This window comes from Mauremys mutica, chromosome 5, assembly GCF_020497125.1.
Source record: "Mauremys mutica isolate MM-2020 ecotype Southern chromosome 5, ASM2049712v1, whole genome shotgun sequence".
In the NCBI taxonomy this organism is placed as follows: Eukaryota; Metazoa; Chordata; order Testudines; family Geoemydidae; genus Mauremys; species Mauremys mutica.
Window position 1 is genome coordinate 94295707 of NC_059076.1, and position 14484 is coordinate 94310190.

Consider the following 14484-nt stretch of genomic DNA (forward strand, 5'->3'; position numbering starts at 1 on the left):
GGTCTACACTGGGGCGGGGGGGGGGGCGATGTAATATACGCAACTTTGAGGTCGACGTATCTTATTTCAACTTATCTCCCGTCCTCATGGCGCGGGATCAACGGCCGCAGCTCCCCCAACGACTCCGTGACCGCCGCTCGCTCTGGTGGAGTTCCAGAGTCGACGGGAGTGTGTTCAGGGATCAATATATCGCGTCTAGACGAGATGCAATATATCAATCCCCGATAAATCGATCGCTACCCGCCGATCCGGCGGGTAGTCTGGGTGTACCCTAATAAAACCTTCCCTCCCTCCCACATTAATTACTATTTTGATTGGTAATTTCTTTCTTTAAAAAATGAAGAGAGTGAACCTTAAAGAAAAGGTTTTACAATTGCATAAGTTATTAGTCATCACATATTGCAAGACATTGACAATATTATGTAGCCTGGTGTTGCAGCGCAGGCGTGCGTGGACAGAGCTCGACCACCAATATGATTTTTAAAGCAGAGTCATTTATTTCTCTCCAGCATATTTCATTTATACAATTAATGCAGGCAATCAAGCAATTGCTAATTGGTTAATAAGGTGCAGACAGGCACAGCTGTAACTTCATTGGCTATTTAACATCCTGGCCAACCCTTTAATTTATTATCCTGTTATTGTCTCCCAGCAGATAAGAACTAGCTTCATCCTTGAAACTTGCATGTCAGTTTCTCACACTCTCATGCACAACAATCCCACACTTCCCCCCTCTTCTCATAATAAAAAAAAAGGAAGGCACAGCAAAACAATCCCAACTCACAATATCAATACTACATACACACAAGCCAAAACAAAGGGCAAATAAAAACACCAGCTGTCTAACTAAACCGTAACAATATCTTCCGCAGTACCCTGCTCTCACCTATCACATCCCCCCTCCAGGTAATGCAAGTGGCCCAAGGGGCCAGGAGGGTTCTGCCAATGTGCAAACACCCACAAAGCAGATTTCCAATAAGGGCTTCCACTGCAGCAACATGGGGCAGCAAGCAGAAGGCCATAGTATTTATGGCACTCTGCGCCAAAATCAGCCAAGGCCGGACCCACTTCGCCGGAATCCACCTTGCTTACTGTCTTCCCATTTCCCATGCACCGTATCTGATCCAATTAGGCCACCTGGCCTTTGCCTCGCTCTGGCAGTTCCCTACTTTCTCATAACAACATTATCTCATCCCTCTGTTCTCGTAATCACGCAGCTGTAATTTTCCACCAAGGCAGCATAGGGAAATTCTCCCCTCTATTCCTAAACACATAAAAAATTAACAATAACCAATTAAGCAAAACAAAACTAAAGGCCAAATAATGCTTCCTCAATGTATAAGGCTTATCCATAACCATGCAATTCATAACATACAACACCAACAACATCAAACAAAACAAACATAAATACACAAAATCAAACACTTAAATGGTGTAAATTCTGCAGGGTTCCCCCAATCTCTATTGCACACCAAATCGTGACAAATTTCTATTACCAATCCATCCCCCATGTGTCAGGTGATCAAACTGACACTGGGGGGGGGGGGGTCCTAGCAGGAAAAACACAACATAAACCACATAAACATTTTAACAAAATCACAATTCTTTCTGGCCAGAAACACATATCACAAACAAACATAAAACATGAAACATGAATTTAAACTCTATAAATAATTACATGGTACATTAAATGCTATGCAGCTAACACCAATTTTCTTTAATATCTAAAAAACAAAAACAAAACTACCCCTACTGGGCAATTAATCATTACTTAAAATATACCAAAACCCTCTATAGCTAGCAGGCAAAACAAAAAAATTACTTCATCAGGTAAATCATTTACATTAATACAATTGCTTCCTAGCTTACTCCTAAAATTCAAAGCTAATCACAGCTTAAAATTTCTTACTATTAGCTTCTAATTTTAAACACTAAAAAAAAAAAAAAAATAAACCCTCACCACTTATATGCCCTAGCCTAATACAATTACAATTACATAGCACAATATACAATCTTCAGCTAATGCAACAAAATATTCATGGCCAAACAATTACAAACTAATTTCTTGCCTAAATTTATTTACAAACATTTCAAAACACCAAAAACTTTTCTCTAAGCATTTTTACAAAATTTAACCTTTATTCCCTCTGGCAACCATAGAGTTAAACTTTTAGTCTCGCTACGCCCTCAAAAATTTTTCAGCCAGCTTTCCAAGCCTTATCTGTTGCCTGTCCGCTTGGGCCCGATCCTGTTTTCCCTTCAAATTCTCTATCTATTGCGTGCCTGCCTGGGCCCGATCCATATTTCCTCTCCAAATACGCTATCTATTATAATATAGGCCACATCTAATATCAAGCAATCTACAACGGCCAATAATCAGCACATAACACAAAATTAACAAAAAATCTAAATAAACTAACAAAGGCACTTTACATAAAAATTCTTAGGGTCACATAAATTCAAAGCCATTCTCCCAAATTACCTCAATTTATGCCTAAACAATCAACAAATCCAACCTTGAGAATACTCAACAAACCTTTTGGCTGAGTTTTCTCAAACTTGAAAAACAACAAACAATTAAACTCTAAAAAGCTGGGGCAATTAATTCCACAATCATCCTCCCCATGAACCCGGCAGGGTTCGATATGTAAAAGCCCTCACCCCCCAACTCAACCGGTTTACATGCTGGGGAGGGGCACTGCAAATATTTACACTTTTACTTAAACAGTGTCAAAATATATTTTTACAATTCCAAATCAAATGGCACTCCTAATATATCTGTAAGGGCAATGGGCTATCCTGGTGCTCAAAATCACTCCGAATGGCCATCAGCTGGCCATTCAAAAATTCAAACATACCAGCTCCCCCGGCAATGCTTTCTCAGCCTCAATAAAAAAAAACATATCATTTACAATTCAATTAGGGTGGGCTATACATACTGAAGGATTTATCCAAAACACAGGGTGCAGCCTGTAGAATAAACCCCAAAATTCAATTAATACCACAGTTCCAAACATAAGTCCCACAAATTTCGTCCTGCCAGTGTGTAATTCTTTATTTCTTCACCAGGGTCAGTTCTCAATGTCTTTTAATCAGGAATTTCTGGACTTTGGCAACATCAACAACATAAGTATTTTTCCTTGTTTTCCACCACCGGCATGGTTCAGCTTCTACAGGGGAAATGCTGTCCAAAAACACAATAGGACTAAAAAATTACATAGGCCAATCATTAGTAAAAATTTTTTTCTAATGTGGAGGGGTCTTTCTGCAGCAAAAATCATGGGTCCAAGCAGTCAGTCTTTTTTGTAGCGTTTCTTTACCCATAAGAAAAGAAATCTGACACATTCCGGTAATGCCAGGCCGAGTTTTACAACTCTCATTAACTTTTTGGGCCCAGTCACGCTCTCTTTAGTCTGGGCTGTTCGCCAAGTCTTATCTTTAGCTTGCTTAGTTAACTCATGCTGTTCCTTTTCCTTCCCTGCTTGGCTTCTTTTAATCTGTAAATCCTGTGTCAGCTATCGCTGCTCATACCGGAGAAGCATAATGATTTTCCCAGCACTGTCCCAGGCTCAAACCAGCCAGCGTAGGATGCCTTCTCCGGGCTTCTGTAGGTCCGAACGACCTCCGGGGCCCCGGCACAAGCCTTTACCTGCGCCGTGCACTCCAACGTCTTCCCGTCCAGGGCTCGCTTCCAGCGGAGCACCTCCTCGTCCTGTGCCCGAAGGCCGGTCAGGAGGAACCTCCACAACTCCCCCTCTCTTCTTAATAAGTGAATCAGTGCAGCAGGGAAGATCTTTTCCCTTTGTCTGTTCATAATGTACAACAAAGGCTTCTGTGTTATCTTTTCTTCAGCTGATACAGCGGTACTCACGTTAGCTGCTCTGCCCTTATCCACCGCGGCTTATAGCCGCCCTTCTCCTCCGCGGCTTGTAGCCGCCGCTTATCTCCGCGACTTGTAGCCGCCCCTCTCCTCCGCGGCTTATAGCCGCTCTCCTCAGGGCTCAGGTGCGTCTCTCTTTTCGGACGCTCGCGGGCTTCTCCGGCACTCCCCGCTGCGGCTCCCAGCCGCTCACCGCGTCTCTGTTGGACGCCCGGGGGCGTCTCCGGCACTCTCCCCTGCGGCTCCCAGCCGCTCACCGCGTCTCTGTTGGACGCCCGGGGGCTTCTCCGGCACTCTCCCCTGCGGCTCCCAGCCGCTCGCCTCTGGGCTCAGGCTCCTGGCCGTTCGCCTCTGGGCTCAGGCTCCCGACACTATCATCACTCGATACGAGTCACGTCGGATAAGCACTCCCCGCCTCTGGGCTCAGGCTCCTGGCCGTTCGCCTCTGGGCTTCTCCGCCTGGGTCAGGCCACCGACACTTTCATTCGATACGAATCACGTCGGGGTCACCATTTGTTGCAGCGCAGGCGTGCGTGGACAGAGCTCGACCACCAATATGATTTTTAAAGCAGAGTCATTTATTTCTCTCCAGCATATTTCATTTATACAATTAATGCAGGCAATCAAGCAATTGCTAATTGGTTAATAAGGTGCAGACAGGCACAGCTGTAACTTCATTGGCTATTTAACATCCTGGCCAACCCTTTAATTTATTATCCTGTTATTGTCTCCCAGCAGATAAGAACTAGCTTCATCCTTGAAACTTGCATGTCAGTTTCTCACACTCTCATGCACAACAATCCCACAGCCTGGAAGATACTCAGTCTCTAAAAGGTGTAGTTTTGGTTGGCTGGCAGTTTGATTTAAATCTACAGACCTCACTTTCTGGTCACATTGATGTGTTATTTCCTCATTCTAGTCTGTTTAAAATACTTGGGAGTACTCATATGAAAATGATGAATATGTTCGTAGTTATGTCCATCTTTGTAGGATCCAAACCTAAGAAAAAATAATTAACAAAGCAAAATCATTACAACGTAGCTACAATGAATTAACCCATGCAATTAAATTACACAATTTTATAGTGTAATTAACATTTAATCTGAACAATTGTTTTTAAACTAGGCTTCATTTTAAAGTACACTTGTTGAGAATACATTTTTTTTCAAAAAGCAAAGATGGGAGAAAAAAAGAATGTCTGAAAGGCAAATCACACAGAATGACAGGTCTGAAGCAAAAATAGAAAGTTCCTTTTAGGAAAACAAAACGTTTAGTCTATCACAGCAATATGCCACAAAAGTCTATTTGTATCAGAATCAGCAACTACATCTTGGTACAAGTAAATCATAATTACCTATATGCTCTAGTTATGAAGGAGTGAGTATAACAAACACATTTAAATATGCAGTATAAATGATTACATGATGGCCCAATACTATGAATATTCCATAAATGGAACTTCAGCTGAATGAGAGTTGCACAGATGCAGTGAAATCCTGGCCCCACTGAAATCAATGGGAGTTTTGCCGTTGACCTTAATGAAGACAGGATTTCACCCGTGGAGTGCCTGAAGGCTGAGACCCACTGTTTGTCCAGACTCCCTATTCTTAAAATTATGCCAAAAGGCTGTAACCCTAGATGAATGGAAAGAAGTATATTGCATATCACACTTAAACATGTAGATTTTAATTACTGCTTGACTATTACTAAGGTTTTCTTTTACAAAAAGATCAGCATTGTTTATTAACAATGCCAGAATTAGCTAGACATATAAAAACAATAGAAAATTTCTTTTTAAAAATTATAGTTAAAAAGGTAAAGCTTGTTCTTGTGAGCTGTCATTTTCCTTCTTTCAAAGAAATTAGAACAGAAAGAAACTCGCTCTACATTGAAATAAATAGACAAAGATCAGGACTTTGAATATGGATTTTAGGTAAGTTTCAACACATGGAACAGATTGTGGAAATCTTCAATCACATGCATAACCCAACTGACATCAGTACCTAATAAACAAATACTGACTGAAATTTACCTCATGGAACTTAAGTACTTCTCCCACTGATTTCAGTGCAGAACAAATTTCCTTTCTAACCTTATTTCTCTTACTTCCTGTGAATTAGCAGGAAAACAGCACCATCTGCCTCCAACTCTTTTTGTGTAACACTTGTTCTATTATGACTACATACTATTATAGACAGAGGCAACAATTAAAAATCTTCATGTGTTTAGCATTTATATTGTATTTTATAAAGTACTATATAAAATGTCATCCTGAGAGTTGCAGAGGAACACGCAACCCACGTTGACTTTAAAAGGAGTCATGAATTAATCCACACATCACCAATGTGAGGTAGGTATCTTCACTTCACAGAGCTGTACACTGGGGTACAGAAAGGCTAAATAACTCAAGGCATATGGCAAATCAGTGGAAGAAATTAATTAGCAATAAGGAGCTCTGGCCTCCTAATCTTGTGCTCAGTCCAGCAGACCATGTTGCCTCCCATGTTATATTTATAAAACCCAGTTTTGTTCCTGTGACCGAAACCCCCCCCTGTATTCACCCCTATACACGACTGTAATAATCATTGTACAAAATATGCCTTGTTAGGTATCATTTGAAAACTAATAACTCACTGGTCAATAATATCATGGTAAAATGTGTGTAGCAACATTAAATGCAAAGTTTTGAAAACCCCCTGAATGATGTTCTTAGCACATGATCAAAATCACATAGCCCTACCTAGACAGAAGTATCCTGGATGAAATGTGTGTTTACCTCAATTTACATATAAACAAACAGGGTGCTTGAGACAGTAGGGAAAGGAGATGGCAGGAGACAGAGTAAATTTGTATTTCAGCAAACACTGATGAGAAGAAAGAACATGGAGTCTCCTTCACCAGACACCAGGTCACCTTCTTTACTCTTTGAATAAACCATTCTTTGAAGGGTAACTCTCAGAAGAATTCACTTCAAGGGTTAACTAGACTATAAAAGAAATGGGGATCTGTCTCTCTCTCTCCCCTAAGAAGACAAAGGAACCGTCCCTTTGACTTTGAGGGGTGACCCTGACCGAAGAATTTGGTCAGCCGCATGCCTGGAAACATATGGTAAGGATTTTACCTTGAACCAAGTCTAGCGTGTTTAAGTTTTAGCTGCTAGAAAGTGTTTTATCTTTAAATCATTTCTGACTTTAATACCTTATACTTGTACTGTACTCACTGAACACCTCTCTTTGTAGTTAAATAAACTTGTATTTTTAATCTAATCCAATGTTATGTTTAAACTGAACTGTTTGGTAACTCCAGTTAAAGTAGCAAACTGTTGAATATCGACCCTTTACAGGGGGAACAGACCTTTAATAACTTAATTGTCCAAGAGAGAGTAGGACAATGCAGAATACACATTTTAGGAAAATTTGGGATGGAGAGTGTGTTAGGGTCATCCTGAAAGGCTGGTGGAAGCCAGAGAGTGACTGGAACATTGCCAACAGGGTGCTGGGGTCTGAGCTGCTGAACCAGGGTTGCACCTACAATCAGATACTCAGGGCTTGGCTACACTTACAAATTTGCAGCGCTGCAGCAGGGTGTGAAAACACACCCTATCCAGCGCTGCAAATTGCGGCGCTGCAAAGCGCCAGTGTGGTCAAAGCCCCAGCGCTGGGAGCGCGGCTCCCAGCGCTGTACGTTATTCCCCACAGGGAGGTAGAGTACGGACAGCGCTGGGAGAGCTTTCTCCCAGCGCTGGCGCTTTGACTACACTTGTGTAAGTGTAGCCAAAGCCTCAGGGTGTAACATGCTGTTAGGCTGTTTGTAAGTGGCCCTGGTTGGAAGCTACAACAGTAAAGCATTGTGAGGCACCTAAGGTTGCAGAACAGGTGGTGAAAACCCCTCACTGGTCTGGATTACACCCGAATGTGACAGTTCCTCAAATTTTCCCTTTTTGGTAATACAAATAAATAAATAATGATCATCTTCAAATGTTTTTCTAATACGCTGACCTTGGGTTGAAATGGATGTCCTCAGGAACTTGGCTAGGGTCAGTGATGATTTCGTCATTGTCAACATAATTATCCAAGTCATCTGGGATCCTAAATTTGGCCATCTGAACTTCTGAATCACTCAGGCCAGCATGAGAAATGCGGGCATAACCCAACCTATCACATCCAAACACACAATTACTTTGAAGAAATAGCTCAAAGTCAAATCACCACATTAAAGCCTTTTTAAATCAGTGTCTTTAACAGTTATTTTAACCCACCAATATAATTATTTTAATTTCTATAGCACCTTTCATCCAAAGATATCAAAGCACTCTACACACATAAGCTTCACAACACAATTTTGCATATGGAAAAACTGAGAAACAGTGTAAATGCCTGAGATTACACAGCAAATCAGATGTAGGACTAGGAATATTATTTAGAAAGCATTATGTTGTAGTTTACAATCATTAGAATATAATGGTATGTCTCAATAACTTTTTTCAATTAAACCATTTTGAAAGTTTCCAATAAATATTCAGGGATGAGAAGTGAACTTAAAATACATGCGTAATAATAAAAGTTGTGTTACAAATGGCATCTCACCCAATACAGCTTTTCTCTTTGTGTAGTCAGTCTCCTTATGGACAATATGGTTTACTACTTTTTATTCCTGTTAACACTGCAGACTCTATATAGCTATGTCAGAGTGAGCTCGATTCTATTCTGGCTCATGAATCACCAACAGAATTATTTACTAGGGGCTCAATCCTGCAAGGTGCTAAGCATCCAGCCCTGGTCCAGCAAAGCACTTAGCATGTGGTTAACTTTAAGCACATGAATATTCTCATTGACGTCAATGCAAAGCTTTGCTGGACAGGGGCCAGAGTGCCCAACACCTCACAAGATCAAACCTCAAGATAACATTTCAGAATTTGTATCACTGGTGGTGATGAGTGAGCAAGAATTCCAGGATGAAATTGCAGAGCTGGGATTTAGGAAAATAACGTCTTTATGTATTAACCGAGCAGATTTGACCTGGAAGTCTTAGAAACACAGAGATGGAACCCCCATGATGACATGTAACTTTACACAGTAGAATCACACTAAGTCTGACTTCCACTTATCAGGTTCCATATTACTTCATGTTATACCTGACTGCCTGCATGTAGTTTAGTAGTTTGCCTTCAGCCAGTCAGAAAGTTTGATGTAAATTAAAGATGAGAAGTAAGCTCTTCCATTCAGATGAGTTATACAGGTTTCTGTCATGAGATGTAAAAATGATAATGGTAACATATCTAAAACAAGTAAATTATCCATTTTGACATACCTTATTAGTCCACGATACATGATATAATCACACCACCTGTCATTATCCGTACGGTCAATATCCTATAGGGAAAAAATAAAGCAAATATGACCTCAGGTCAGGGCATGTCTCCACTAGGGGCACTATAGCTGCTGCAGTGCCACAGTGCAGATGCTTCCTACATTGACAGAAGGTGTTTTTTCCATCAATGTAGGTAATCCATGACCCTGAGCAGCACTAGCTAGGTTGACAGAAGAATTCTTCCATCAACCTAATCTGCGTCTACACGGGGGGTTAGGTAGACTTAATTACAGTGCTCAAGGGTATGAATTTTTCACACCCCTGAGCAATGTAGCTAGGTTGATATAAATTTTAAACGTAGACCAGGCCTCAGTAACAGAATCTGTATGTGGACACAGAACAAGGAAATGATTTGCTTGAGATGTAGTCAAAAGTTGCAAAGAAAACAGAATCCTGATGTTAGATCCAGGCAGGTAAGTAAAGGAAGACTGATTTTTTTAAGGTATTTTATTTCTAAAATCATAGTTCCTAACAGGTAATTGAAAAATGGAACAGATTTTAAAACAAGTTGTTTTTAAGAGGTATGTGTATTTTTAACCCTATAATCTGCATAGGTTACTGATTTGGAATCTTAAATTCATCTTTTGTAAATTAGTCAATTGTTATAGTTAGTAGTAGTTACCTTAACATTGCCATTTTCAATTAGTTCTATGTAATCTCTGGATCCAGGAGCTGAAGTGATATATCCTAGAAATACAAGCTGTTGAGAGCTATTCTTCAACAGGTTTGAAACAGCAATAGCCTGGAGCTTCCTGTCCAAGTCATCTCTGAAAGAAGTAGGAAACTGTTACTAAAAAAAAAATTTTTTTAAAGGATCAAAAAAGAGTCTCACTGATACAAACACAGAAAACCATGGGTTATGCAGTGGAAAACAGTGTGTGAAAGTTTACAAAAATAGGATGCTTTTTAAACTTTTTAAATGTTTGACCTATGGCACAAATTAGCTGCAAATAAGAACTTCTTTCTCCTCAACACACTCCATGAATAGCTTGTTCTAAGTTTTTATACAGAGCTCTAATCACCATGAATATCTCATCTGAGTATCTTGTGCAGTTAAGACTTTGTATCCGTCTAAATTATAAGTTTAACTGTGCCGGCACATAACTGTGTGGCACATTTTGAGACGTCCACATTCTAACATGACCTTTTAATTGTACTATGGACAGGACAACCAAATCCTAGCATTGCATTACAGAATCATGCTAAAGCCTAGATAATGTAACAATTTCTCTAACACCATTCAAAAACGGTGTCCCACAAATACTACCAACAAAAATGGTGCTGGAACATGTAGCCCTAAGGATTAATCTGCTTGTTTGTATAAATAAATTTTTTCTTATAAATTTGAGTATTTGATGTAATAGGCTTATAGATTTATATTAAAAATAAGTCTGGCTGTAATGCAAGAGACTTACAGGCCAAAAGCCCGTATGTTAAGCTAAGGCAAAGTTAGCACATTTTGCGATCCTTACCCAAAAAAGTAATAATAGACAAAACACCCACGCAGATGTCTAGAGATCTTTTGCCTAAACCAATAGACAATGGAGGATGGCAAAGGGGATTTTTCCACAGACCTAACAAGTACACCACAAATGTGTACATACCTGTCATCCATACGGACATACATATTAGCCTATGGGGTAAGTGTACCCTAACATTTCTGTGGGGGAAGGATGAAATTTGGGCATAAGAGGAAGGATTTCCGACCAATGCCCTATAAAAGGCGATGCATCTCGCCATTAGAGAGGCAATTTAGCCACCTACCTACTCCTCTCTACTCTTCATTGCCTCCACCTTCAACAACGTATCGATGCTACCCATCTACTATGGTGATTAACTATTAATAGGCCGTACTTTATTTCTTTTCAAACTGTAAGTTTAAGGGACTAGGCGAAGCTTGGTTTCCCTACACCTTATTTTCAGTTTAAGATTTATTGAGTTAAGTTAAAGAGTAAACAGCTTTAACAGCTCTGCATTTAGCTTCCTCTGCTAGAGGTGTGAAAACGGAACTGCCACAGGCGTGGCCCCATTATCTTCCAACACCAGGTTATTAAAACAGAGTGTGAGTATTAACCACGTTTGCAGCTCATAATATTGTATTATCATATGTATCTCTTGAATAACAGTAATACAAGTGTAACTCTGTAATTCTAACTGTTTTACCATTTGCTTACTATTTCACTGATTTTAATAAAAAGTCTTTATGACTATATCTGTCTCAGTGTAAGCTTCCTGTCATACTCCCGAAGGTCATTTTACAATCTCTGTGAAGCCTGATTCAGGACGAACTTTATCTTCTGATCAAACAAATTGGCGAGCCGAAACCCATACTAATTAATATTCATAATAATTATTAGTAATATTATTAAATAAAATAAATTAAGTGGATAAATTAAATCAACATTACTAACACACTCCAAATCAGGCTACAAACATGTACTGATTTAACTAAATCAATTTAAAGACTGATTTTAATTTAACCAATGCAGGTTGTGTGCATAGACCACACCAGAAAATCATTATTCTCCTATATGTTTGTATTGTAGAACCTTGCGCTGGTATTGCTGGACAGATGCAGATCAAAAGGCTTTATGCCGGAATATACCTTCCCAGTGCTCTTATTGTATTTACTGAATTTCTAAATATACCTTCCCGGTTCTCTTATTGTATTTATTGGGTTTCTAAATTACTCCAATAAAAATATCAGTGATCCAAGTAGTGGAGTTGGTCTGCCTCCTCCTACAGATAACACACATTTAACACAAGCCAAACAAAGGAATGGTTTAAAGAAGACACTGATCCAGATCTATACAAAGCTCTGTGCTGAACTAACGATCTTCCTCACAGGTCCTCCCATGTGTCTCTGTGAGAGAAGACCTGCACTGATATAATCCCATTTTTTTAAAAGAATCCTTTATTAATATAAAAGCTATGGTTTCTGATTACTGTTCCCCATTTTCAAAAGCAGCAATAAAATTATATTTTTAATTAACCAATTATAAAGCCTCCATTATGAATATGAATTCTCAGAATTAGTCTCAAAACACAATTTACTTTGCATCTGCTTCCTTAGCAAGCTGACAGTAACCCTATAAACTGATAAATAGAGCAATGCTTAATATAGGATGATCTTGTGCCCCTGGCTTCTCCAAAGGAAATGGTGCTTGGGTGGGCTGAAAAAGCAAGTTCCTCCCTCAAAGGAGGCTTTTGGCTTCCGAGACTTTCAGTTGCACTCAGGTCATGTTTTCAAACTTTTCTTTGTATCTATGAGGGCTAGAATTTTTTTTCCTTAAGTGAAAGCTGAGATCCCAATAATCACTTGACTCCTGGAGCTAGGGCTTTTAAGAAAAAAATCCATCAAATATCATAAGACTTGAGAAATTTGCAAGAATTGGTAACACTGATATTCTCCCCTAAATAAATGGAAAGCTGGGCTGGAGGCTTTAGGTCACTAGAGAAACACTGCTGAAGGGGAGGGCGGAATGGCCAGGGAAGAATACCGCTGGAGGGAACTGTAGGCTGGTCAGCAGGTAGAAATGCTGGCACTAAGCACTGAGCTCCTTCCATTCCCCATGCACAGCTACCAGGTGGGCTGCTTGTTTCTATTATTTTTCATTTTGAATGAATTGGCCTCCAGGAGGTGTTTCCCAGGCCCAGAAACAGCGCTCAACCATGTCCAGGTGATGCGTGACTGTTGCCTGCAATTGCAGATTGCTCCATTCTATGTCTTCCAGCAGGGCTGTTTGCGTGGCATCACATTGTTCTGCACAGTGGCTCTTGTATCGGCTGTGTAAATACTGCAGGATAAGGTGTGAGATGCTTGTAATGCTCACAACAGTGCAGAGCTGAGCAGGGTCCATGCTTATTATGCTATGATGTCCGCCTGGGTAACCCAGGCTTGCGAAAAAGGCTTGGTTTGTTTGCTGTTGATTTCAGGAAGGGAGGAAGGGAGTGAGGTAAACGCATCACGGGAGGCTAATGCCATGTTCCTATAACCACCCACATCAATGTTTTGGTTCCATAAGGCATTGCAAGCCCAAACCAAAATTCCACTCAGCTACATGCACTGTGGGATAGCTACCCACTGTGCAGTGCTCTGTGAGTTGATGCAAGCCCTGCTAGTGAGATGCATTCTGCCGACACAATGAGCATAGTGTGGACACGCAAGATTGACTTGCTTAAATCGGAGGCTCGATGTCAACTTAACTCTGTAGTATAGACATGGCCTGACAGAAACACAGGTGCTTCCCCCTCTCCATGGCCAGTTTCTCCCACTCCCTTCTTGTTGGGATGCTTCTCCTCCCTTCTCTGCTACCCTGACAGCCAGATTCTTTGGGGTGGGGACACAAAGTTGAACAGAAAAATGGAAGTGACTGGGCTGCCTGCTTTAAGCTCTCTTTTAGAGGCCAAATTGGGAGCCATTTCAGACCAATTCAGTTTAATTAGTAAGACAGTTTCCAAGAAATCCAGCCAAGTGGAAGTGAAGCTTCTGAGGTGGGAAAGTGGTGAGGGGGAACTTAATGGATGGGCAGAAGGAAGCAAACTGATCATTTTAAACTACCTCCCACATTCCCCTGGATCCTGGTGGTTATGGCCAGACACTTTCAACTTGCTTTCTAACATAATTATAATAATTAGGGAGTTTATGGAATTGCCACCAGTAATTGCTTGCTGCTCCAGTACAACTCACATTTTCTGTGCTTTCAACTTGTGATCTCCTCAAGGCAGAATCCTGTTTTTAGCATGGCCCATTCATTAGTTTAAAGTGCCAAGTACACCTTACAGCACTATAACAACTAACCAGAGTAAACTGAAAGCTGCTTAGCTGTCTCTTCTAGGTTTTATGCCAGAGGTCCCCAAACTGGAGGAACATTCGGGGGGTGTTGGGAGAGGGACAGCTGGGACCTGGGCCAGCCCCCATGCGAGTGGGGAGGGAGCACCACCTACCTCCCTTCCTGGCCCTGACCCCACTAACAAACTCCAGCCTTTTTCAGAAGCTTTTTTGCCTTTTATATTCCTTATCAGAATGTATAGTTATCTCTGCATAAATTACATTAATTAAGTAGCCGAGGGGTAGCCATGTTAGTCTGGATCTGGATTTGCTGCTTTTACATTAATTAAGAGATAAATCCCTAAATCTAATAATTGGGATCTTAATATTAGCTACTGTGGAGAATAAAGCAAAATGAATTATAACTACTTAAAGATTCACAAAACCTGCCCAATTATTAATA

General features: G+C 40.5%; 1 protein-coding gene across 2 annotated transcripts in view; it reads right to left on the minus strand.

Moving 5' to 3' along the window:
• Positions 1-240: 240 nt before the first annotated feature.
• CWH43 (cell wall biogenesis 43 C-terminal homolog) overlaps positions 241-14484 on the minus strand; it is a 74308-nt gene continuing 60064 nt past the window's right edge. For both annotated transcript variants that reach the window (XM_045018892.1, XM_045018891.1), the window contains exons 13-17: positions 9873-10017; positions 9191-9252; positions 7879-8034; positions 4690-4879; positions 241-427 (exon numbers count right to left, since the gene is read on the minus strand). In XM_045018892.1, the coding sequence (XP_044874827.1) occupies positions 4783-4879; positions 7879-8034; positions 9191-9252; positions 9873-10017 (460 nt within the window). In that variant the 3' untranslated portion in view covers positions 241-427; positions 4690-4782. The remainder of the gene's footprint in view (positions 428-4689; positions 4880-7878; positions 8035-9190; positions 9253-9872; positions 10018-14484) is intronic.